This window comes from Arvicanthis niloticus, chromosome 12 (genome assembly GCF_011762505.2).
Source record: "Arvicanthis niloticus isolate mArvNil1 chromosome 12, mArvNil1.pat.X, whole genome shotgun sequence".
NCBI lineage: Eukaryota > Metazoa > Chordata > Mammalia > Rodentia > Muridae > Arvicanthis > Arvicanthis niloticus.
Genome location: NC_047669.1, coordinates 75,615,794 through 75,642,039, shown reverse-complemented (window position 1 = coordinate 75,642,039; position 26,246 = coordinate 75,615,794). Strand labels below are relative to the sequence as shown.

At 46.8% G+C, this 26,246-nt stretch overlaps 1 protein-coding gene across 7 annotated transcripts in view; it reads left to right on the top strand.

Annotated features, from left to right (window-relative positions):
- The window catches only part of Hlcs (holocarboxylase synthetase), a 179,174-nt gene that overhangs the window by 60,667 nt on the left and 92,261 nt on the right, over window positions 1–26,246 (top strand). For all 7 annotated transcript variants that reach the window (XM_076943179.1, XM_076943178.1, XM_076943181.1 and 4 more), the window contains exon 6: window positions 4,787–5,058. In XM_076943179.1, the coding sequence (XP_076799294.1) occupies window positions 4,787–5,058 (272 nt within the window). The remainder of the gene's footprint in view (window positions 1–4,786; window positions 5,059–26,246) is intronic.

The following is a 26,246-nucleotide window of genomic DNA, read 5'->3' as shown; positions in this document are numbered from 1 at the left end:
ATCTGTAGATCAAGAACCCTCAGGGTGAAAGGAGAGTACCCATCCCACACACGGTGTCTCCAACCTCCATGTCTTAGTCAGGGTATCTATTGTTGCAGTGAAACGCCATGACCAAAAAGCAACTTGGAGAAGAAACGGTTTATTCTTCTTACACTTCTACATCATAGTTCATCACTGGAGGAGGTAGGGACAGGCACTCACACAGGGCGGGAGCCTGGAACAGGAGCTGATGCGGAGGCCGTGGAGGATGCTGCTGACTGACTTGCTCCTCCTGGCTTGCTCAGCCTGCTTTCTTATAGAACCCAGGACCACCAACCCAAAGATGGCACCACCCTCCATCACTAATTAAGAAAATGACCTACAGCTGGATCTCTCGGAGGCATTTCCTCAATTGAGTTTCCTTCTTCTTTGATGACTCTAGCCTGTGTCAAGTTGATACCCAAGCCAGCCAATATACCCAACAAGTGCATGTACACATGCACACACACACACACACAAAAGATGACATTGCCTCATTGCCCTTAGAGGGGTCTGCCTGGAGCCAGGTAGATGTGCACACTGTGTATATCTGTGTGTATGTGCCTGTTCCTCGTATAGTTGCCTTGGTTGCGGACTTAATGTGAATTCCCACCATGAATGATTGTTAGGTATTTGCCAGAATTGATCCTGGATGTCCTGACACAATATACATGTGTGGCCTTTATGGAATTCTAGTTCTAACAGGACAGGGGGACATTGAATAAGAGGCCTACCAGTTACGATGAGGGCCGTAAGGTCGCTGAAGGCCTGTGGGAGTCTAACCTAGATTGTGAGGAACCGTGCACAAGGAAGAGACTTTGAACCTGCGTTGCTCTCTCCCCTGGCTCACAGATCCTCTCTGCCCATTTCACTGTGAATGGAATTCTGAATTCATTCACTCAACTGCAATGTTATCCCAGTAGCCCTCAAACGAGCACAGCCATGCTGACCCTCAGCTCCTCGCACACCAGGTCCCTGGATGTCTGCTGGTAACAACTGTCCTTCAGTGTCTAGACCAGGAATCTTGTGCTCACATTTGACCTCCCCACTTAAAATTTTATATGTTTATTATTATTCTGTGTGTACATGATGATGATTGTGTGTATGTGTGTGTGCGTGTCTCTCTGTGTGTGTGTATATATGATAATATTGTGTGTTTGTGTTTGTATATCTGTGTATGTGTATGTGTGCACATGCATTTGTGTGTACAGCATGTATGTACAGGTCAGAGGACAACTTTGTGACATTAGTCTCTTTTTCTACCTTGGTGTGGGTTCCAGGAATTGAACTCCAGTTGTCAGACTTGTTGGGAACCTTTCCCCACCAAGCCATCTCACTGAGCCTGGCTTCCCCATTTTGATAACATTCTAAGTATGACCTGTTAGCAGATGCTGTAGCCTGTGTGGGGAGCATGTTCTCACCATGTGTGCTGTCGTGCAGCTTCAGCCTGTGACCTCACTCCCCCTCCATCTGCTTCTTCCCTTTCTGTCAGCCCAGCCCAGAAGTCAGGGCAGGGATCCTGTTCTCACAGAGTTGCCTCATCGTATGGGCTTCCTGTTGCTTTCCAGGTGGGCTCCCCTGTCTCTTTGCTGCTCCACCTCCTTAGCCTCTGTTCTTCCAGATCCTTTCCCCTTTCTTGCTATCTCCATGCTTGTCTTCTTGGAGCATCTGCCCTGTTCTTCTGGAATCCGTTCTCCCTACTAAATACAAATGACGTCATTGCAGTCAAGCATTGCATAATGACGCAGATATGTTCTGGGGGATGTGTTGATTTCCTTGCTGTGCGAGCATCATAGAACTCTGACACAAAGTAGACAGCTAAGCCTTCTTCTTTCCTCCCCACCTCCCTCTCTCCCTCCTTCTCTCCTTCTCTCCCTTCCCACCACCCCCCAGGTCTTTCCTAATGCTGCCATTTTCCTAATGGCCACTCCCAGTGACTAGCTAGCCTCCAACATGTTCCTTCTCATGTTTATTTCTTCCCTTAACTCTCTTCTCTGTCTAGCACCCGCCCAGTGGGCTTTTGGCTCACTCATAAGAAGCCCTCTGAGACAGGGAGGTCCCCTTTACTTTCTGCTGCTTCCTCAGAGGCCACAAAATGACCTGCCCGGGATTATTTGTTGAATGAATGCTTGTTGAATGGATATTTGTTGAGTGGATAAATTTGTAGGTGGCTAATGTATCTTAACTGAGTTTGTCAAACAAACAAACAAACAAACAAACAAACCATGCCCAATCTTAAACGTGGAGGAGATCGGGGGAGAAACATTTAACCAACATTCCTGGTACCTGTCACCTCTGTGTAATAGCATCCTGTGGCCTTACAGGCTTCCACCATGTTGGAGATAAATCATGTATACTGTGACATATGCACATTTATAAATGTTAGCGACATTTTCCTACAGTGCCACAGTGTCTTCCCATACCTATTCAAATAAATTTGTTACTACAAGTACACATATTTCCTGTGTTCCGGTTATCTGATTGCTTCATGTCTTTTCCAGCTACTTTATTCCAATAGGAATCCAATAAAGAATGACTGATTGCATTTCAGTAGGTCTTTTGTGTGTTTTCTGACACACGGCCTTACTATGTGGCCCAGGTTGCCCTCAAAATGATAGTTGCTGTGTCCCAAGCCTCCTGTGTCCCTTAAACTGATAACTGCCTGTGGCATGGTTGCAGTAGGCTTTGTGTCCCAGCCTGTTGTGGCCATGGGTGCAGTAGGTGCTATGTCCCAGCTGCCTGTATCTTGGGTGCAGTAGGCACTGTGTCCCAGCCTCCTGTGTCCTGGGTGCAGTAGGCTCTGTGTCCCAGCCTCCTGTGTCATGGTTGCTATAGGTGCTGTGTCTCAGCCTCCTGTGTCCCAGCCTCCTGTGTCATGGTTGCTATAGGCACTGTGTCTCAGCCTCCTGTGTCTCAGCCTCCTGTGTCCTGGGTGCAGACGTGCACATCACTCCTGGTCCCACCGACTCTCATCCACTGAGCCCTCTGAACAGTCTACACAGTGGCCACCTCTGTCACTCTGTATCACTCCTCATTCCATTTTGCTCAGGACTCCCGCCTGCTCTGTAGGTCTGCAGTGTGTCTCACTATCTGGATTTCTTCCGGTATTATTATTAGTTGTTCCTGTCTGCTTGATGTTTCCTACAACCTAGAAGTGAGTTCTAAAGGCTGGTGGGCAGTGATTAGTTGGGTGCCCTTTCTTTGGAGTGTGGGGAGCTTTGGGGCACACGTGTAATATTAATGGAGAAGAGGACACTCTTTTATTTTATTTTGAAAGTTCTGACATTTGCATGGTTCTAAAACCCTGGCTCTCGGGGCTGGAGAGATGACTGTGGTTAAGAGGACAACGCTGTTCTTGCAGAGGACTTGGTTTTGGTTCCCAGCACCCACACTGTGCTTCACAACTGTCTGTAATTCCAGTTCCAGAGGATCTGATGTTCTCTTCTGGCCTCTGTGGGAACTATAAACATGTGCTGCACAGACAGACAGATAGACAGACACTTGAACACATACAAAAAAAGTGATACCATCTTTTAAAACACCTGGATCTGTTTTGTGCAGGCCTTTTTGGGAAGGAATCTACACAGTTCTTGATGACCATCCCAAAGTAAGGTCTCTGACCTCTGCAGATGCGCATGGCAGCCTCGTCCTGGCCTCGAGCCCCCCCTTAGATCTGGGCTGGAGACTCTGGGTTAAGCACTGTCTTTTCTGCCGTCACAGTTAGGACAAAGGAAAGCAGCTCAGGGTGCCACACGGTTTCCCCTTTGCTGGTGACAGTGTCCAGCTGCCTTTACACGCAGGCAGCGTGTCTTCTAGAGACGGAGCTCAGACCCTTGTGTGAGGGCACTTTGCCTTCCGAGACTTCTGCCTGGGGTTTGTTTTCAGGTTGGCGAATAAGTTACAATGTGAGGCAAAAGTATAAAGATGTAAGGGTGATGGTTTGTCTTTTCTCTTTTTCTTTTTCTCTTTCCTTTTCTTTTCCCTCCCTCCTCCCCTCCCTTTTCTTTGCTGTTGCTTTGTAGACTTCACAGAGTAGTAGATAAATAGGAACTCTAGAGCCAGAGAGACTTCTGATGTGTGCTGGGATAGGACTGAGTTAGAAAGGAAATGACGGACGGGCTCGCCTCGTTTCCTTGGATCCTGGTGGATAATTCCTAAACCGTAAACATAGTTAGAATCCTACTCTGTTAGGGCTGGGTGGTTCACAGGGAACTTAATTCCTCACAGTTTGGAGGCTGAGAATGTAAACGTGTATGTGAGTGCATGCACTGTGCGTGCGTGTGTGTGTGTGTGTGTGTGTGTGTGTGTGTGTGTGTGTGTGTGACTGAGTGAAGGCCTCTTTGCTGGTGACAGAGAACTCTGCAGAGCCCACAGGGAGTGCTGCGAATGTCAAATGGCAAGCAGCTTCTAGAAGGTGGCTACCTTAGCTTTCATTACAGACCCGACCCACTTTTGAGCTAACTGACTCACGCAGTGACCCAGTGACCCACTAATGGATTAATCCACTTGAGAGGGCGCAGACCCTCCACTCAGTCATATCTCAAAAGTCTCATCCTAAAACACCATTAAGTTTCTAATGTATGAATTCTGGGAGACAGAATTGAAACCACAGTTCTCAGTTTAACATATTGTGTGGGTTTAGACTGTGGACTCTGCTCTCATGGCTCCTTTGTTAGGACTTAGGAAGTACCTAAGTTACCCAGACAGCATTTTCAGGAAACACTACTGTCAGTACCTCAAGTCATAAGTCTTCCCCTTCTTATGACAGGAAATCCAGGATCCATTTATGCAGTGGCTCGGGAAGCACTCGGATCCTGAAGGAATCATAAAATCCAGCAAGCTCTCCCTTAAGTTTGTTTCCTCCTACACATCTGAAGCGGAGATCACCCCATCTTCCATCCCCGTGGTCACCGACCCAGAAGCCTTCTTCTCAGAGCACTTTAACCTAGAGACCTATCGACAGAACCTGCAGACCACGCGCCTTGGGAAAGTAATTCTGTTTGCAGAAGTGACGTCCACGACCATGAGTCTCCTGGATGGGTGAGTTCCAGCCAGGCCTGGCCAAGGTGTCCACTGATGCCTGTTCTCTGTACCCAGAGGTCTGCCTATCCCTCGCACCCCCATTCCCGCCCCCTTCCTCCTGACCCATAAAAAGAGGAATTAAAAGAAGCGCTTGGATTGGAGCTCGGAGCTTGGAGCTGGTGTTTTACACAGGGCTTTTGTGGCTGGTGCTATTCCTTTAATCAGCCAATTCCAAATGCCCTTGAAGGAAATGATGAAAAATAGCTCAACAGGTAGCCGTGACCGGGTAGCCATGGCCGGGTGGCCGTGGCCGGGTGGCTGTGGCTGGGTGATCGTGGCCGGGTGACCATTTTCTTTGTGTCGTAATCAGTGTGAAACATTTAATCTAGGACATTCTGCAGGGTGCTAAGAGTCTGTCAGAGTGACACACAACCGGGTTAAATGGAAATACATTGAGACTTTGTGCTTTGCAAACGGTCCTGGTCCAGTCCTAGCCAGCCGGGTTCCAGACTCTCTCTCATCCCATTTGGTTGTTTGATATTCATTCCTACGCTAAGCTTTCATTTCTGTTTCTATTCTGTGGCCTCTGTTTGAAGTTAAAATGTGGAAAACAGTTGAGAGGGATTTCTCTAAATGCCACAAATTATCCGTACTAATGAATACGAATTTAGTTTAAGGTGTTGGGTAGAATCGAGAGACCAGAAAGAGGGTCTTCTCTGGATGTGGACTCAAAACTGAAAACTAACAACTCCAGAAATAACTGAATCCAGTTCCCAGGGTTTACCCTTAGGGGTCATTAGATAGACATGCAATTTATTGTACGAAAATGTTGCCTTTGTTCTAATTATACGTGGAATAGAGTTAATTATTGTATGTGATACTGAAGTAAGTAGCTAGTGTGCTCCTGACTCACACAGGAGGCAGAGGCACAGTCACAGCGTATAGAATATGTAGGGGAATCAGCAGAGGAGGGGTAGAGCAGGGGACACTGAGGAACAAGCTATAAGGTGAGCCATATTAATTACTTAATTAGGTTAGTGGGTTTTGGTTAGTTGGTTAATTTGTGTTGCTGTAGGTATTAGTTTTTTCAGTTTTATTTTCCCCCAAGTGAAAAGTATTTCTGTTTTCCTCAGTTAGTGAGTAATCTGTCTCTCTCTTCTAGTCTGGTCTGTGGCAAGCACAGGCAGTGAAATGGCTTTATTGTTGGTCCCTCTGCAGGGCATGTACCGGATGGGCAGCTGTCCTTTCCACCGTCTATGTGAGTTTCTTCCTGGCACTCCCAGAGACAGTTGCTCACAGCAGCCTATGGAAATACAAGTCCCTAGTGCCTGTAGCTGTCAGGAAGCGGCATCTGATGAGGTCTCCTTAGTGCCACGTTTTAGTTTTGGTTTTACTGCTGTGAACAGACACCATGACTAAAGCAGCTCTTATAAGGACAGCGTTTAATTGGGGCTGGCTTACAGGTTCAGAGGTTCAGTCCATTATCATCAAGGTGGGAACATGCAGCATCCAGGCAGACATGGTGCAGGCAGAGCTGAGAGTTCTGCATCTTCATCTGAAGGCTGCTAGGAGAGACTGGCTCCCAAGTGGTTAGGAGGAGAGTCTCATTGCCCAACCCCACAGTGGCACACCTCCTCTGACAAGGCCAGACCTACTCCATCAAGGCCACACCTCCTAATAGTGCTACTCCCTGGGTCAAGCATATTCAAAACACCACATTCCAGAAGGATGCAGAATGATGCTCGAAGGAACCAAGTGACAGAGGAGGCAAACCTCAGACTGTTGTGTTCCAAGCATGCAACCAGTTGGTGTGGTGTTACATTTCTCTACCAGCTGCTTCCCTGTTGCTATGGTAACACACTCTGACTGAGGCAGCCTATAGAAGGAAGGGTTTATTTGGGTTTTCGGTTCAAGAGGGATAGGAGTTCATGCTGTCACAATAGGGAAGCAGGGCAGCAGGCAAGCATGGTAACTGGAGCAACTGAGAGCTCACATTTCAAATGGAAAGCAGGAAGCAGACTGTAAACTGGGGGTGGCAGGTGACCCCCAAAGTGAAACCTAAAAAGCCTGCCACCAGGGTCATACTTCTTCCGGCAACACCACACCTCCTAGGCCTTTCCAAACAGAGCCACCAACTGGGAACCAAGAGTTCAAAGGCTAGAGCCTGTGGGACATATCTTATTCAGACCACCACAGATCCATACTGTGTCCCTCATGTATCACAGATCTATACCATGTCCCTCATGTATCACAGATCTATACCATGTGCCTCATGTATCACAGATCTATACCATGTCCCTCATGTATCACAGATCTATACCATGTACCTCACGTAGACACTGGAGTGGTGCTGAGCTAGTGAGTTGAACAATATCATTCATCATCTCTTGATGCTTGGTGACCATCCGTGGACAGCCCTGTGTTCCTGTCACAGTGGTGTATAGTGTGCTCGATGGCAGGGGTGGAGCAGAACTGGTTGGGTTGCAGTCTATCTGGACTCTTACTAGAAGCTACACATATGTTCCTAACTCATGGCCATGCCAAGTCACATGGCTTATGTACAGACAAAAAAACCTAAGAAACAAATATGGTTTTTATGTATTTGTAGTCTTTGTGGTGTTCATGTATGTGCGTGTGCACACGGAGGCCAGAGGGTGGCGGTTCCTCTGCTGTTTTTCACCTTACTTTTTGAGATAGGATTCTAGTGAACCTGGAGCTCACTAATTTGACGGGATTAGCCGACCAGCAAATCTCAGGGATCCACCCGTCCCCACTCCTCCCCAGCACAGGTGTGGACACCACACCCGGCTTCCTTAGATTGCTGCTGTGGAGCCAAACTCAGGTACTTCTGTGTGTGTGGCAGAAACTCTATCAACTGAGCCGTTTCTCTATGAGGTGTCTGTGGATCCAACTGAAGGTTGGTCATTTCTAAAGTGGTGGACAGATATGTGGTGACAGAAGTCTTCATGGCAATGTTCATTCTAAGAAAAAGCAGCTGGACACTGTGTTGTGAATACGTTAGAGTCCCAGTGTCCATAGGCCATCACTGGTGGGGATAGTTACATGTACATGAGTGCTCTGTCCTCAGACACACCAGAAGAGGGGTCAGATCCCATACAGATGGTTGTGAGCCACCATGTCGTTGCTGGGAATTGAACTCAGGACCTCTGGAAGAGCAGCCCAGTGCTCTAACTGAGCCATCCCTCTCGCCTGAGACTCTTTAGGAAACAGTAGCTTTTTTTATTGCTTTCTTACTATCTTTAAAGGCACCCTTCTGTTACTGTAAATCTAGGGAGATTCGGAGATTTCTCACATGATAGAGGCATTGGCACTCATTGTATTGTTGCTTCTGCTGCAAAGCCCACGTGACCCCCACGCTACAGCAAGGACCACATGATCTCCACGCTGCAGCAAGAGATGCTGGGAGCCTTTATTTGGTCTCTGGGTGTGACACCAGGTTCATCTGGAAGTTATGATGACCCTTCACCTTCTGTCCCAACCCTGTGACTCTAGGCATTGGAGCAATAGGAAGTTAAGAATTGCTTACTGATTACTAGAGGCAGTCAAAGGGCACATGGCTCTCCCTTCCAAAAACAAAAAGTAAACACTTGATCAGTGGGCAATTCTTCTGCAGTCATTAGACTTGGCCATGCTGTCTGATTTCTTAGGTTGGACAGGCAATTTCAGTCTTTATCCTCTGTCCAGTCATGTTCTCTGGCTTGTCTTCCTGGCTGTGACTTTTACCTTGCTCTGTTGTAAGGGGAGAGTCTTCTGGATATATTGGTCTGTGCTGCTGCCTCTGTGGGAGTCCAGAGGCCTTTATTTTTCTTTCTGTGTTATTTCCACGTTCAGTTAGCTCAGCTGTTGGGTAGAGTCCCAAGATACAGGATCCAGGCTGTGTCTGGCCCAGCAAACCTCCGAGTGCTCCATGGTCACGTCCTACAGCTAGGCCAGGGAGCTGTCTGCAAATGTGGTGCAGCCTAGATGTGGATAGGCACAGGACCATCACCATCACTTGGGGGAGAAGCACCCCCAAGTGTATGCTTTGATGGTATATCTAGGGAGCCTGTGCGTTCTGTTTACTGGTAAGATGAGGGGCCAGCCTGCTTGTGAGGACAGCCTGAGGCCACAGAGCCCTTGATCACGGGGCAACCAAACCATGAATCATTGTTATTTTTGGAATTGTCTTTTCTGTGAGCCATAGAATCGTTCTTGATTGACTTACGCCAAGTCTCTGTCAGATACTGAAATGGCTTACTTGTGAAGCCATCCTAGGCTGAGCCAGCTGACTACAAACTAACTCTGTATATGAGTGCTGGCGGACTCGGTAAGGGTCGGGTATTTTTTTTTTTTTTTTTTTACCTTTAAAGAATAATTTTGCTGGGCGGTGGTGGTGCAAGCCTTTAATCCCAGCACTCGGGAGGCAGAGGCAGGCGGATTTCTGAGTTTGAGGCTAGCCTGGTCTACAGAGTGAGTTCCAGGACAGCCATGACTACACAGAGAAACCCTGTCTCGAAAAACCAAAAAAAAAAAAAAAGAATAATTTTGATTTTCCTACTTAATGTTTAATTACCACTGTTTAAATCCCTGAATTTTTCATGTCTGCTACAGCACTGTATGAAATAAGCCAGGTACTGTGTCCAAGAGTTTATACTACTCTTGCCTCAGGACAGGTTCCCAAAGTACATCATAAGATGTTCTGCTGCTCTTGGTCTGGAAGAGGGCATGGTAGAGACAATGCAGATGCTTCTGTGGGGTGGGGTGGGGTCACCAAGAGTCTCTTGTGCAGTTATTGCTTACTGGGTGCTGTTATAAGGCTCATAGTGGATGGGGAAAATGGCAGGACCATGACAGCATCGCCGGTGGCTCTGGGACCTTGGTGCCATCCCCTCCCTGAGCTCTGAGGACGGGGACATTGAACATCAGAAGCTGTCTTGGCACCTTCACCAGCTTCCTCTGACCTGGAAGTGTTCCCACGTCAGAGCTGCCACCAAGCACACTTGCTGTTTCTAAGTAACGGCCAGTGTGTTCAGAGGACAGAGGTCCTGTGGATCAGGTTGAGGAGGGAGGAATGTTTGAGAGACAGTTGACTCTCCTACCAAGGGAAAGGAAAGAAACAATTCCGTAAGAGCCTTGAAGAACTACTTTTGGATATCATGTATAGTAAATCATGTCTGTGATCCCAGCACTGAGGAGGTTGAGGCAGGAGGATTGCCATGAATTCAAGGCTAGCCTAGGCTACATGTGTCATGTGTTCCAGGTCAACCTGGGCTACAGTGAGACCCTTGTTTCCAGAATTTTTATGATTTTCTTGGGGAGGGGTGGGGAGGGGTCACATTAGATGAGAATGGCCACGGTCATTTTGGAAAGAGTATTTTGATCTTCAAAGTCGGGGGCCAGCCCAGCTCCTCAGCCTTCTGCCCCCTTGCCTGCTTGCCTGCTTGCCCGCTCGCTCGCCTCTCTAGCCAGTCCTGACGCTCTCCTCCCCTTTCTCACTCCGCCCTGCACCCCCTCCCCTCAAGTCCAAGCCTGAGAGGACAGAAATTGGGCTGGAACTAATTTAATGGCTGAGTGACCTCACAGTGGAGAAACAGCCGGATCCTAATAGGAGGCTTTGTCTCCATTCCCACCCTGGCTGGTAGCATGCCAGTCAAGAGTCAGGCCGGAGACACAGGTGGAAGCCATTAGAGCTGTCAGAGCGTTTGAAAAATTGATTCTGGAGGCCGAGCGAATAGATTGGACTTGACAGTGTTGTCCTAAAGATTCTGAGGGAAAATCCTGTCGTTTAATTCGAAATCCCTTGATTATTCATTAGCTTTCCAGATGGCTTTTGTTGGCGTTTTACATATTAATGCCCGTGGTGTGTTATCTGCATGCTCTTAATGTGCACACAGGTAACAGGCGGAGAACAAAACTTGTTGGTAAGTGTCCCAAATTAATGCGATATTAGTGTAGTTGTGAAATAAAAGGGCTTTAGGAAGTTGATTGCTTGAATAATTAATGTGAGATTTAAAAAAAAGGGGGCAATTTAGTACTTTAGGAGTGAAAATGATTGCAGGGTTTGGCCTTATTTGAATGTTTACCTCTAAATTAAAGTTTAGGGTACAATTCCAGTGTTAGACTTCTGCAGCAGTCACGACTGAAGGGTTCTTCTGGCAAGTTCTCCAGGAATTTTATTTGGGCCATCCCAGTTCGACACCTGAGTAAGTTAACCCTTCACACGCCAGGCTCCTCAGGTTGAATTACTACAGGGGCCTGCTTTTCTCTTAGAGAGATCTCCACATCCGTTTTTTCGAGGGTTTGTTATTCCTGCGTTTGTATGTTTGTGTTATGTATGTGCACGCGTTCACGTGAGCGTATGTGTGTGTGTGTGTGTGTGTGTGTGTGTGTGTATATGCGGAGGTCAGAGGTTGACATGCTGCTTTTCTCAATTGCTCTCTCTCCATCATTTTTTCTGAGACAGGGCCGCACTGAGCCCGTAGCTTCTGGGATCAGCTAGCCTCGCTGATCCCTGAGCCGCAGGGTCCACTCATCTCCACCTCCCCGGCGCTGCTTTTATGTGAGGTTGGGATCCTGAGTGGCAAGCATGGACCCTGTAAGAATCCCAGAGGCAGGACTTACTTCTTACTGTGACACTGACCTTTTAATGGACACAGCATGTTCTATTTGGGTGACATTTCACTGGAGTGAACCTTCCAGGTTTCTCACAACTTGGTACCGTAGTCAGTTTGCATTGCTGTAACATAGTAGGTGCGGCAGGCTGATGAGGACAGAGCTTTGTTTCTCCTTGCTGGAGGCTGGAAGTGAGAGACCAGGGTGCCCCCGGGGTCAGGTCCTGGTCAGGACCCACCCTGCTACGAGTTGCACATTGCTGCCTTCAGACGGCAGAAGTGGGTGAGAACACTCTTCAGAGCCCCTTCCATAAGGCACTGACCCCATCCTAAAGCTCCACTGCATAAGGTCATCCTCTCACAGGCCCCGCCTCCTCACACCCTAACCTCATCCTCTCACAGGCCCCGCCTCCTCACACCCTAACCTCATCCTCTCACAGGCCCCGCCTCCTCACATCATCTCTACAGGGATGAGCTTGGGAGGGAAAAGTAAAGAAACACCGAAAAGTGCACCATTGAACCGGCACCCAGACCTTTACTGTACTGGTGGATGTAACCAGCAACCAACCCAGCAGACACTGATTCTTCAGGGGAGACAAGCTGCTCAGCCTGGGCAAGCCGCCCGGCCTCAGCGAGGTCCAGGGCAGGCCTGCTCAGACTTTCCGGGTCACAGCACGGTCTTCTGAATACTCTCAGTGGTGATAGTCTGAACCTCTTGGGGAGCCTGAGACCTTCAGGCAGTCGCCTCGTAGCTGTGTGGTTGTCATGGGCGCCCCGCTCCATCCCTGAGGCCCTCTCCATGTGCAGCCAGGGTGGATCTTGTGGTGGGTCCTGTTGTTCTGGGGTGATGGGCCCGGCACGTCCTAGACCAGGTTGCTTCAAGTCTTCAGGGCTCCTTTTCACCAGGGAATTTTAATACATCTCCAAGTATTTAAGTATATCAAACAGGCATTCGAATTAAGCATTTCCTAAAAATAAATCATAAAGCGAGTTATCTAAAGGCAGTTCTTTAGTATGTGTATAATTTTGCCATTGATTAAATACAAAAGAAGATTTGCCCACTAATGAGAATCGTGGACTTGTTTGTTTCTACAAAAAGACAGATTTTGGCTGAATATTTAATACTGCAGGACATAGGGCCTCTTCCATATTTTCACAGTTGATTGATACTTTGATTCTGTAGTCATCAGTGTCGAGAACACTGTTTTGTTTAAATAAAAAAAGACAGAGTGTGCTCAGGGCCAGTTCAGAGATGGCTGGAAATTCTGTTCTAATTCCAGGTCAAAATTTACAGAACAATGTTTTCAAATGCAGCTTAACTCAAATAGAAAGTTTAAAACCAGACATTCTAACACAATCAATAGATAGACTAATCTGAGGCCTGCCAAGATGGCTCAGTGCGTGGAAGCTGTTGCTTCCAAGCCTCAGGACTGAATTCGATCCCGGCAGCCCACATCCCCAGGAGGAAGGAACTGGCTCCTTCACGTTGTCCTTCCACATGTCCAGACGCTACGTGAATATGCGTAATAAATAGGTGAATGTAATACTTTAAAAAAAATTCCAGTTTGATACTTGTTGAGATATGAGAAGATCATGCAGATATAAAAAGTCTTGCTTCTCATACTCTTCTGTGTTTTTATATAGAATGAAACATCTGTGTGTACCACTGTAATTCATAATATGTTATGTCAAATACTGTTTGCTAGTGTCAAAGCCAAGCCACGGTGACTCTCTCAGGTAGCAGTCACTGGAGTTCCACTCTGTGATGGCGTGCACACGGTGAAGAGGATCGTATGTTCAGAACCGTGTCCACCGTGACATTGCAGGGTGAACCAAGCTGAGTTCTGACAGAAACACCTTGGGCTCATTGGGTGTTTGATTTTGAGTTAATCTTGGTTCATTGTGTGTTCAGAAACCTTTTATTGTAGCCAAATTTTGTGTGGCTTCAGTGTTTGCAGACACAGTTGAGCTGTGTGTTAGACCAGTAGCCCTTAGCAAATGAGTGACTTTACAGTCTTTCCTTCTGTGCATTCTGTACTTGGTAATCATTTGCTTGGTTTTATTTAAAGTTCAGCCACTCAGCTAATACCTTGTGAGCTCCAGCTGGACACAGGTATCAGTTAGTGTGGTGAGGTCCCTGTACTTAATTACCCTGTATAGACCTGTATAGACCTGATGTGGTCTCACACACCTGTAACCACAGCACTTTGAAGGTGCAGATAGTTCAAGATCACACTTACTTAGTGAGTTTAGGGCTAGCCTAGCCTCCGAGATACCCTGTCTCATATGAAGGAAAGAAAGAAGGAAGTAAAAAAGAAAGAAAAAAAAAAAAGAGAAACAGCCAATAAAGATAACCTGAAGGACATGGTTAAAATCTCATTCTCGTAGCTCAGGTTCATCTTAGAGAAAGAAGCTGTGGAGGTGACTGCCATTTACAAGTGATCTGAACCCCTCTGGTGGCTGGAAATGTTTCCCCTGGAGCCTATAGGGTAGAGACGAGTTAGTCCATAATAACAGGGCCATGACCTGATCTGGGCCAACCCAGGATATGCTCACTAGACATCTGATTATGGCCCGGCAAGTCAGCCAGGGATGTTTGGCTACTGGGCCTGGGCTAAATCTCATGTCTTTTCCTTTGTGAAAATGTCAGGTTCATCGCTGCCCACTCATGCCACTAGGAGGGGTAGCTGCGTGGGAGGCCCTTTGCAGGGCGTGTGGCATGAAGGCAGAAGGTTGGTGAGCAGAGGTTTAAATTATTTGTCTGAAGCCGAGATGATGGCATTCCTCTCTGACAGAGTACACCCAGTGTACACTCAGTGGAAACTGAGAAAAAGCAAGATCAGATATGTACATTTGTTTCTAGTTTTTCTTTAATGCTTAACATGATTTCTGATCAGAATGAGATCTGATTGTACTTCTGGTCCTAGGTTGGAAACATCACTGTCTAGTGAACCTAAGTTTACTGCCCGAGAGGGCTGTGAATAGGTCTACAGGTCTGGTGCAGTAAGACACATGTGATAGGAAAAACTTCTCAGACGTTGGTTTATGGGTTAGCACGAGCCCTAACTGGAAACGATTTCGATAGGTTTAGAATGGCGTGTTCATGGGCGTGTTTGTGGAGGCGTGACCACTCACTCACCTGTGTACACGTGATGGGGAGGCCCATTGGTAAGTGGGCTTACAAATGCGCTGTATTAAAACCCTGTAAATGTGTAAAGAAAAAATAACCGTAATATTGTGTTGGGTAACGAAGCAGATATTTCCGCTGTTTATTAGGCTGCTTCTCCTCACTTCCACCTCTTTCCTGAGTTTGCTTTAAGGCTTATTTAGAACCTTTGTTTTCCTTTCAAAAAAAACCACCTGTTCTGGAGCAAGAGGTACATGGTTCTCACCTGCCCCTTTACAGGTCTCTGTACATGGGCACACCTTGGGGACAGAGGTCTGTTTCTGCACGGAGGGCATCCTGTTACTTGGAGGGCCCACAGCCACATATTTCTGCCTTGCACAAGAAGCCATTCATCATTCTCAGTATTTGTATGGCTCTCCCTGAAGAGTATTCAAATTAGCAAGGAGGATGGTGAGGCCAGTGGCTGGCAGAGGGGCTCTCCTAGGACGTGGGAAGGGAGCAGGGAGCAGGAAGAGAGGCCGGGAGCCCAGTGAGGTTCAGTCCTGCCTGTGGGTTCCAGAGGTCACCTGCTTGATAACGGAGTTCTCACTGTTTGGATCTGGGGAGTGTGTGTGTGTGTGTGTGTGTGTGTGTGTGTGTATGTGTGTGTAGCATTTACCCAAAACCAAAAGTACATGGTGGGACCGATAGCCATGTTAACAGCCTTGGGCTACAACTGCCCTCTCATGTCCTTTTGACATTCTGGGGTAAGTGAATCTCTCAACCTCCCTGGGCCAGCTTCCTTGTTTGCAAGGCACGGGTTTGTAAGATGATGTTCTATATATGGCTTAAAAAATGTCTAATATTACAATTCTTTTAATTCTCTCATGTATTACGTCCTGACCACAGTTTCCCCTCCCACATGCCTCCCCCCTCCCCATCTCTTCATTCCCACCACTGTCTCCCCTCAGAAAAGATGAGGTCTCCCAGGGACATCAATCCAACACGGCATAATAAGCTACAGTAAGACCCAGCACACAGCGTCACAGCTAGGCTGGACAAGGCAGCCAGTAGGAGGAAAAGGGTCCCACAAGCAGGCAGAGGAGTCAGGGACAGCCTCTGTTCTCACTGTTAGGAGCTCATTTTTAAAGTAATAAACTTCTCAAACTAGGTAGATACCAGAATCTACATACAAATGGCCTTGGGGACTTTCTCAGCCTTAGGGCTTGAGTAGAGGCTGTACCAGAAGGTACCTGAAGTCTGTCAAGCTGGGATACTCACGTGCTGGCTGACTTACTTTTTTTATTTCATGCCCTGCTCAGAAAAGAATTTAAGACCACAGGGGTCTCACATTCTCTCCTTTAAGCCCTTTACGCCTCCTGGAAGCGCTGTTCAGTCATAATGTAACATGCTCTGCCTTGTGGATGTCCCATGCCAAGGGAAAGCCTTTTTTTTTTTTTTTTTTTTTTAAATATTTATGTATTTATTTATTTACTTATTTTATGTGAGTACACCACTGCTATTTTCAGACATACAAGAGGAGGGCATTGAACTCCATTACAGATGGTTGTGAGTCACCATGTGGTTGCTGGGAATTGAACTCAGGACCTCTGGAAGAGCAGTCAGTGTTCTTAACTGCTGAGCCATCTCTCCAGCCCCCAAGGGAAAGCCTTATTCACAACACATGGTGTCATTCGAAGTTCTCAACTTCTCCAGAGTTGTTCTAGGGATGGATGGCTAGAACTTACTTCTGGCACCCAGGGAAATCTGTGTGGGCCCTGTGTCCCTCTCATACTAAGTAGCCACTGTCATGGGTGGGGTGGGGGGAGCTGGGATGGCCAGGCATAGTAGTACACACCTGCCATCCCAGCCGAGGCAGGAAGATTAGGGGTCCAAGGTTGTCTTCAGCTGTGTAGTAGATTCTGAGACTGGCTTGGAATGTGTGAAACCCTGTCTGAATATCGGTTAAATAACTTGTTGGTTATTTAAACTAACAACTCCATGAACTGCAGGAGTGGGTGACACTGCAGGAAAAACTCAGCTGGGCCTTGGGAGCCACCCCCTGGCCCACAGAACAACCTGAAGGCTTGAGAGGGCCTGGTGGGTGGAGGGAGGGGAAGCTCAGCAGAGGGGAAGGGTGCGATCTCAAGTGAGGTCTTTCTAACATTTTACATCTCAGAGTTCCTTCCAAGCTTGTCAGTCTCCCTATAACACCCAGGCTCTGCCTGGCCCCCCCGAGTGAGGGCCCTTATGCCTAGAACGAGGTGCAAGGTGGAAACTTAGATAAGTTCTGCCTTCTTCCCTTTCTGGCCCCCTTTCTGGAGTTTTTAATCCTCTTTTTAGTGTCCTTTCTGCTTTTGAAAACAATCCATGAAACTCAAAAGGAACCAAATGAGAGATAATTTGACTTTTAGCATTCCGTGATATCTGTAGAGGTGAATCCAAGACGCTTGGGTGTTGGGAGCCGTGATTGCGAATCTCAGGCGAGAATCTGCACTCCTCCAGGAGCTCCGCTGAGTGCTTGCATGGCCCTTATTTTGGTCTCTTCTCCCCTCCCTTCTCCTGTGCCTGTCAACTGCTCAATATCTGCAAGGCCTTTGTAAAGTCAAGGTCTTCTGGAGACCAAAACAGCATCCACCTGTTATTGTCGGTACCCAGAGTACAGATGTGAAAGAAATAGCCCTCTCCAGCATGGCTCAGGAGTGTGTGGTAGACTTGGCATCTCCAGTGTCTGGCATCAGGTGGGCAGTGTTTTCCAGACCCCATCCTCTCCTAGATCTGAAAGGCTACCCACCCACTGCAGTCCACCTGTGCCTCAAAGCGTCTAAGCAGCCACAGGCTGAGGTAACAGTCAGTTACTGGGCTCATGTCAGCTCCATCTCTCTGAATGGGTGTTTATAGACTCATCTCATTCCACAGTGGAACTCTGCCTATGACTCTAAATAGAAAAACACTTAGCCCTGCCCCAAGAGCTTGCCGTGTCTTCATTGGTTTAAGACTAAAGTTGACTGCCATTATGGACTTTCTTATCCCATACAGTCTGTTTTCTAAGCCTCTCCATTTTACTAGTGGGACAAGCTGCTTGATTCTCTGTGCCATTGTCTGTGGGTGTAGATACCAACACTGATGAGACCTACATTAGGTGACCGTAGCCACACCCAGGGCCTTGTCTTAGGTGACAGCCCCGGTCCTGACCAGTAGCACCCTCTCGGTGTCCTTCAGTGGCAGCTGGTATAGAACATTTCTAGTTAATACAACTTCCTGTGAGAGTCGAGGCTGCCTTTCTTTTTACCTTGTCTCGTTCACGGTAACCCTTCAAAGGTCAGCTGCAGTGAATGCAATTATGTAGGTCTCGAGGTCTAATGTTTTGTGAACTTGAAAACAAAACTATAATAATGATTAGATTTTAAAAAGTAAACAGTACCAGAGACCTATGGGGCAGTATGAAAATGTCTAATACACGTATAATCAGAGGTCCAGGAGGACAAGAGAAAGAAAAAATATTTGAAGAAATAACAGCCAGATGTTCCCCCAGTTTGACGAAAGACATAAATTTACAAGTTCAAGACATTTGCAAACCGAAGCAAAATAAATGCAACGAAATGCACCTAGGCCCTCCATACTCAGTGCCAAAGCCCCAAATGACAGAGAAATATGTCAGCCAGTCCGAGGAACCGGCACTTAATGTTCAGAAGAACAGAGTGGCCTTCTCAGAAGCCGCAGAGTCCAGAAGACTGTATTTACAGAGTCAGAACTGTGTTTTTAAAGGGCTCAAAGAAAAGAAAGCTGTCAACCCAGACTCATACACAGAACAACACGCTTGTCCAGCAAAGACGAATGTTTTCAGATGAACAGCTGACCATGGTGCAGGTGCCCTGGAAGGATGAGAGAGAGAGAGAGAGAGAGAGAGAGAGAGAGAGAGAGAGAGAGAGAGAGAGAGAACACAGTTTCCTAGAGTGCAGAGGACACGAGGGAATGCAGGTGGTAGGGATTAGGTGGAAGAAGAGGCTCCTGGTGCCCATCCTGCACCGTACTGGGTGTTGAGAACTATCAGGAGGGCTAGTGGGAAGGGGTGGGCCACTAGGGATGGGCCTTGAGATTTGATAACTTGGACCCACTTAATCCCACTCTGTGATTGCTGACTACTGACCGGTGTGATCAGCTGCCTCACACTCCTGCTGCCATGCCCCTCCCCCCACTGTGATGGACTGAACCCCAAGCTGTGGCCCAAACCAACCCTTCTTCCTTTAGCTGCTTTTGCAACGTTTACTCTTGTCACAGCAGTTGAAGAAAGTACCTAGTCCACAAGGCTACCAGGAGAATCTGAGTGACCTCAGAAAGCCTCTCTCTACCCAATTTATTAAACAAGTTATGGGCATCTGCTGGAACAGAGTTTCAGCTGCCATCTTGGGTGGTCCGCACGTAGATACGGTGCCTTATGGCAGCTCTGGCCTCCTGGACAGTGAGGGGGAAGTCAGCCATTGCTGCAGCTCTGGCCTCCTGGACAGTGAGGGGGAGTCAGCCATTGCTGCAGCTCTGGCCTCCTGGACAGTGAGGGGGAGTCAGCCACTGCTGCACAGCAGAGTGGTCATGCTAAGAGAACGTGTGAGTTTGGAAGGGAGGCTGTGATCCCTAGGGTAGCCATGAAAGCATAAGACAAAAGATTCAGTTAAAAACCAAGCTGGGGGTCTGGAGACATGCTCAGCAGTTAAGAGCACTGGCTGCTCCTTCCGAGGACCCAGGGTCGGTTTCCAGTGTCCATGTGGTGACTCACAACCATCTGTAACTCCAGTTCTAGGGATTGAATGCCCTTTCCTGACGCCTGGGGGTACCAGGCATGTACATGGTTGGCATTCCTTTGGAAGCTCTTGTCACTAGGTCAGTGACCTGACCTCAGTTATTTCCCTACAGAGAACCCATATCGGGATATTATATATTGGGTAAACTGAAGCATATACTTATAATGGAGCTATAAAAAGAAAAACAATTGGGACATTGAGGAGGCTCAGTGGTTCAAAGTGCTTACGACCACCAACATGAGTTCAGTCCCAGGGACCCTCATGGTAGGAGGAGAAAATGGACTCCCAAAAGTTGTTGTATATTGTCCACATACAAGCCACAGCACGCACACACCCATACATGTTACACACACAGATTAATACATGTGATGAAAAGAAGAAAGTTACTCAGTAGTTAAGGTTCAAGCTGACACATACATTGGTTGGTGTGAACCCACAAACTTAAGGCAGAACAAGAGAAACCCTCCACAAAGGGCACACAGCGTGGCTCCATTGAACAGGCTGGAAGAACTCAGGGGGGTTGGCTGTGGAGCAGGGAGTGCTGGTCAGCAGGGAGGGCACATGCCACCTGCTGAGGTTTACAGGGTCTGCTGACACCAGCTGCCTGGCTGTCAAGTTCAGCAGACCTGGGAACACCACAGCCAGCCAGTTTCACCTGAGAACTAAAATGCTGGGCTGTGGTGGGCAAACTGAGGCATTTAATGACATGGGCACTGACCTGGCCGTCCTGTCTGTGATTGCGTTGAAATGGGGGAGGCAGAGGGACGGATGACTGGATGGATTCAGGGTTGGTATGCACTAAAGCAAGTGTTTATAGACGGTAGAATTGAGGTGGCTGGCGCGGGGGGGGGGGGGGGGGCGCTCATTCCAAAATCTAGCCTTCTTGTAATGTGTAAATATTTTTATAATGAGCAAATCACCACAGAGGGTTTTTTTTTTTTATTAAGTAGCAGTGATACTGTATTTAAAACAGATTAAAATTAAAAAATTAATTTAAGTAAATTGTTTTGGTCGCCCTTTTTGTGTTTATAAAGGCTGAAGAGAGATGCATGTTTACTTGTATACATGTGTGGTATGTTTTCGTGCTCTCTCTCTCTCTCTCTCTCTCTCTCTCTCTCTCTCTTTCTCTCTCATCCTTTAAACATTAAATGTGTGTTTAACCTCCCATCCTTCCTTGAAGAAAACTAAATTCTATGAAAAGCACAAAGTCAAGCTGAAGTGTTGCTCTTGGTGACTTCCTCAGGTCTTAGGTGCCCCAAGTACTCAAATTTAAAACAAAACCTCAGTCTGCATTCTCACCCCCTGAAAACCCAGGGGTCTAATTTCTCTTTATTTATGCCCCTAGTGAAAATATTTAAAAAATCTAAATTTGTATGCACATAAAGTTTTCATTTCTCACACCTCACATCTCTCGGCCTCCTGTCACAGCCTTTACAAGTGTGCCCAGAATACGAGGCTCCCCGCCGGGCACCTGGCTGGTCTCAGGGCCGCCATGAAATATTCTACCTCGTGTTAAAAAAAGAAAAGATACAATTAGCAGTGTTCTCATTATTGAAAATATTCTCATTAATGTATATTCTGATGTAATTTTATTCCATAATCCCTCAAAAGAGCCTCTGGAGGGGGGTGGGGTGTGGCCAGAGCAGGGGTTGGTGCCAAGTTTCCCGCCTCCCCCCATGTTTTTCCCAGGCCTTTCTGCCCTTGAGCTTCAAACTGTCACCCAGACCCAGGAGGCCAGGTATGCTCTGACCTAGCCTCCTTGGCTTCTCCCAACAGTTAGATTGAAGAACCAGGAGATGGTCCTTGAGGTAACTTTCCTCTTGTAATGTGGGTTAAAGCTAGTCCCTCTGTGCCTCCAGACCCTTGGGAAGGGAATTCCTTGGGCCTCAGAAAAATCTTCTCAGCTCTGATTTGAGTGAAGTCAGTGTGTGAGGACAGAAGGACAGACAGAGAAGCCAACTCTTCCTGGTCACCTTGTTTCTAAATTAATAGTGTAAGGAACGGTGCATTTAGGATGTGAGAAAGGAGACCAAGAGATGGCCCAGTGGGTAACACACTTGCTGTGTGAGACAAGTGTTCAGATCCCCAGCACCTGTGTAAAAAAAGAAGCCAGGCAACCTGGGGAGGCAGAGACAGGAGGATCTTTGGGGTTTGCTGGTCGGCCTGACTAGCAGGATCCATGAGCCCCAGGTGAAAATCAAAACAGAACAGAACACAGCACAGAGCCATTAAGGACAACACTGGGCATTCACATGGGCCTGCTCGTGTTATACATTCTCACACACGTGAACATGAACTCCCCTACACACACGTATGCACACACACACACACACACACACACACACACACACACACACGCACCCACACACTCACAGTAAGCGTGAACAGGAGTGAAGAGTTGTAACTTAGTTATGGCAGCCAGGAGGTGACAGGACCCACCTGGCCTGTTGGGTGAGTTCTTTCTGTGTCCAGATGTGCCCCTGACTGCCTCCCCACAACTTTCTGTGGTAGCAAGAAACCTAAGTGTGGGTGAGGGAGGTGGTCCTTCTGCAAGGAGCTCCTGACCAGGGCAGCAGACCCTGCTCCTACCAGTAGTGCTGGGGCCAGAAGCCAAAGCAGCCCGGCCTCCTGCTGACAGTCCTTCAGTCTCAATTTCTGACGTCTCTTAAGTAAAAACACACATGCTCTGGTGTGGAGTTAATTTTAAAGTCGTGATAAAACAACATTTCGGATTCTTTGCAGTCCAGGAGCATTGTAACTAGGGCCCCAGGGTGCTGTTCCAAAGGCAGTTTTCTCCGGTTCCTTTGCCTGCTCTGCTCCCCAGAGAATCCAAAGCAGCAGCAGCAGCTTAGGCCTTTCTGTTAAAAGCTCCAAGGCCGAGGCTTGCGTGGGACTCTCGGGTGGGTCTAAAAATTGGATTTGAACCTACTTGTACACACAAGATTAGAGATGCTCGTGCATTTACAATCATGAAGGGACTGCTGGGGGTGGGGCAGCATGGGGGCTGAACGGGGTTTCTTAGAGGGCAGAACTCCGCAGACCAAGTCTTAGGAAGAAGAGAAGAGTGAGAGGTGATTATTGGAATGGCTGGCTTCCAGGGTTGTCTGCATCACATGTAGCATGGTGCGAACCCCCACCCCACCCACACAATAATAACAATGTTAAAAAAGAGATTTTCACCTTCAAATCCAACTTCAGTCCTAAGATGACCTCCACACCCTGCAGTTTGCATTTTCAACATGTCTTTGCATTTCGGGAAGTCCCATGTAGGGAGGTGAGAGGACTTTGTGTGAACTGGTTCTTGCCTTCTAGCTTTACATGGTTTCCAGTGACTCACACTCAGGGGATCCTACGTTACCCACAGTGCCGTCCCACTGGCTGAAACATTTTTCTGTCATGGCACGGCTGACAGAATATTCACCTAAAATAAAGCCTCTTTTTTTCTTTTTTCTTTTTCTTTATATTTTTTATTTGATATTTTACTTACATTTCAGATGCCATCCCCTTTCCCCATTTTCCCTCCCTAGAAAACCCCTATCCCATACCCCCTTCTCCTTTTGCTTTTATACATTTTTTTTTTAATGTTAACCAATGGCTTTATAAGTTTGGTAGTGCTCAATATCAATCAGAAGTGTAACCCAATACCCAGCCTAGATATATCAACTATCTTTGACTGGCAGTGACATGTGAACATCTGCCTCCATGTCCCCCCCTCCCCCTTTCTCATCACCTAGCTCCTCCTCTCCTTCTCTTTCTCTCATTACTCCTCCTCTTCCTCTCCATACTCCTCCCACCTTAGCTCCTCCTACATATCACCCTTCCTGTTAAAATAAAACTTTGCTCTCAAAATACAGTTAGAGAATAACTATACCAATTTGTGTCAGTAAGATACAAGATAGACCTAATACCCAGTCCATCACTTTGTTGACTAAAGAGAACCTGTCACTTCTAACTAAAAGACTTAGTTCTGAACCTGGCTTTTTTTTCTTGGCTTTAGAATGAATGTCAGCTGAAAACCATCCTCTCAAATCTTTTCTCTCAAAGTAAATAGCCAGGATTGGCTATGAGACTATAAGTTTTCAACCCCGTCAGAAATCCAGAGTGACCGAATTAACTGAAATTATGCGAAGCACAAAGCATAGCTTCTAAAACTTAGCCGATTTATAGAGACCGATGAACACCTGGACAGAGTAATCAGCCCTTAATAATTCTGCATCACTAGGTCTGTCAGATGATCCTGAGCCAGAAGGCTGAAGATCGGATGCTCCAACGTTTTGTAGGTACCAAGGCTGCCCACTTCCACTGGTGCCTGGCAAGGCCACCCTCAACTACCTATACAGGTGGAGCCATGAGTCCCTCCCTTTGTGTGCTCGGGCTAGAGATTTTAGAATGGCTACTCCAGCTTGTTTCTTAGGACCATTTGCTTGAAAAATTGTTTTCCAGCCTTTTACTCTAAGGTAGAGTCTGTCTTTGCACTGAGGTGGGTTTCCTGTATGCAGCAAAATGCTGGGTCCTGTTTATGTATCCAGTCCATTAGCCTATGTCTTTTAATTGGGGAATTGAGTCCATTGATGTTAAGAGATATTAAAGAACAGTGATTGTTGCTTCCTGTTATTTTTGTTATTAGAGGTGAAATTATCTTTGTGTGGCTATCTTCTTTTGGATTTGTTGGAAGAGGGTTACTTTCTTGCTCTTTCTAGGGTATAATTTCCCTCCTTGTATTGGAGCTTTCCTGCTATTATCCTTTGTAATGCTGGGTTTGTGGAAAGATATTGTGTAAATTTGGTTTTGTCATAGAATATCTTGGTTTCTCCATCTATGGAAATTGAGAGTTTTGCTGAGTATAGTAGCCTGGGCTGGCATTTGTGTCCTCTTAGGGTCTGTATGACATCTGTCCAGCATTTTCTCACTTTTATAGTATCTAGTGAGAAGTCTGGTGTAATTCTGATAGGTCTGCCTTTATATGTTACTTGGCCCTTTTCCCTTACTGCATTTAATATTCTTTCTTTGTTTTGTGCACTTGGTGTTTTGATTATTATGTGACAGGAGGTATTTCTTTTCTGGTCTAGTCTATTTGGCATTCTATAGGCTTCTTGTATGTTTATGGGCATCTCGTTCTTTAGATTAGGGAAGTTTTCTTCTATAATTTTGTTGAAGATATTTATTGGCCCTTTAAGTTGGGAATCTTCGCTCTCATCTATACCTATTATCCTTAGGTTTGGTCTCCTCATGTGTCCTGGATTTCCTGGATATTTTGTGTTAAGAACTTTTTGCATTTTGTGTTTTCTTTGACAGTTATCTCAATATTTTCTATGGTATCTTCAGCACCTGAGATTCTCTCTTCTATTTCTTGTATTCTGTTGGTGATGCTTGTGTCTATGACTCCTGATTTCTTTCCTAGGTCTTCTATCTCCAGGGTAGTCTCCCTTTGTGATTTCTTTATTGTTTCTACTTCCATTTTTATGTCCTGGATGGTTTTGTTCAATTCCTTCACCTGTTTGGTTGTGTTCTCTTGTAATTCTTTAAGGGATTTTTGTGTTTCCACTTTAAAGGCTTCTACCTGTTTCCCTGTGTTCTCAAATTCTTTGAGAGTGTTATTTATGTCCTTCTTAAAGTCCTCTATCATCATCATTAGAAGTGATTTTAAATTTGAATCTTGCTTTCCTAGTAATATGGGGAATTCAGGACTTTTTTGTGTGGGAGAACTAGGTTCTAATGATGCCAAGTACCCAGGGTTGCTGATGCTTATGTTCTTGAGCTTGCCTTTTGCCATCTGGATCTCCTTAGTGCTACCTGCCCTGTCTCTGACTGGAGCCTTTCTTTTCTATTATCTTGGTTGTATCAGAACTGTGTGGGGAGGGTGTTACTACTGGGGTAAAAGCTGGGACCCAAAATCTGCTCAGTGCTCAGGCACAGACAGGAAAGAACCAGTGCTCCTGGCCAGGAGTGACTTCCTGGGTCCTAGTGGGTCCCAGTTACTCCCTCTTTGGGGCAGGCTTTGCTGTCAGCTTACCTAAGATACTGCCCGGGTTAGAGCTCCTGGGAGGCCTGCTTCCTCTGGGTTCTTTGAGATTAAGGGCAGAGCTGCCGCCCAAGATCTGCTCAGTGCTCACGCCCAGACTGGAAGAAGCGTCTTTCTTTTAATGAGTTGATTCAGTAATGGAAGGAAGGAAGGAAGGAAGGAAGGAAGGAAGGAAGGAAGGAAGGAAGGAAGGAAAAATGAAGGGAGGAAGGGTGGGCTGGAGAGATGGCACAGATATTGAGAGCACTAACTGCTCTTCCAGAGGTCCTGAGTTCAAATTCCCAACAACCACATGGTGGCTCACAACCATCTGTAATGGGATCTGTGCCCTCTTCTGATGTGTCTGAAGACAGTTACAGTGTACTCATATACATATAATAAGCAGAGAGAGAGAGAGAGAGAGAGAGAGAGAGAGAGAGAGAGAGAGAGAGAGAGATTGTTCTCTCTGAATCTCTTAGCCAAGACCTGATAGGCTGAGCTCAGATACTGATTACCCAGTGTCCTGACTTCATTGGAAGATCCTGCAGCTAGGAGAGAGTAAGGCCACTTATCCCTGTTCTTGGGGTGAAGCCAGCATAGTTGGTCCCCCACTCCACATCATGTTCCCACCCAGGGCCCTCCTAGACTGCCCTGGGTTTTGGTAACCCAGAAGTGGAGGTGCACTGCCA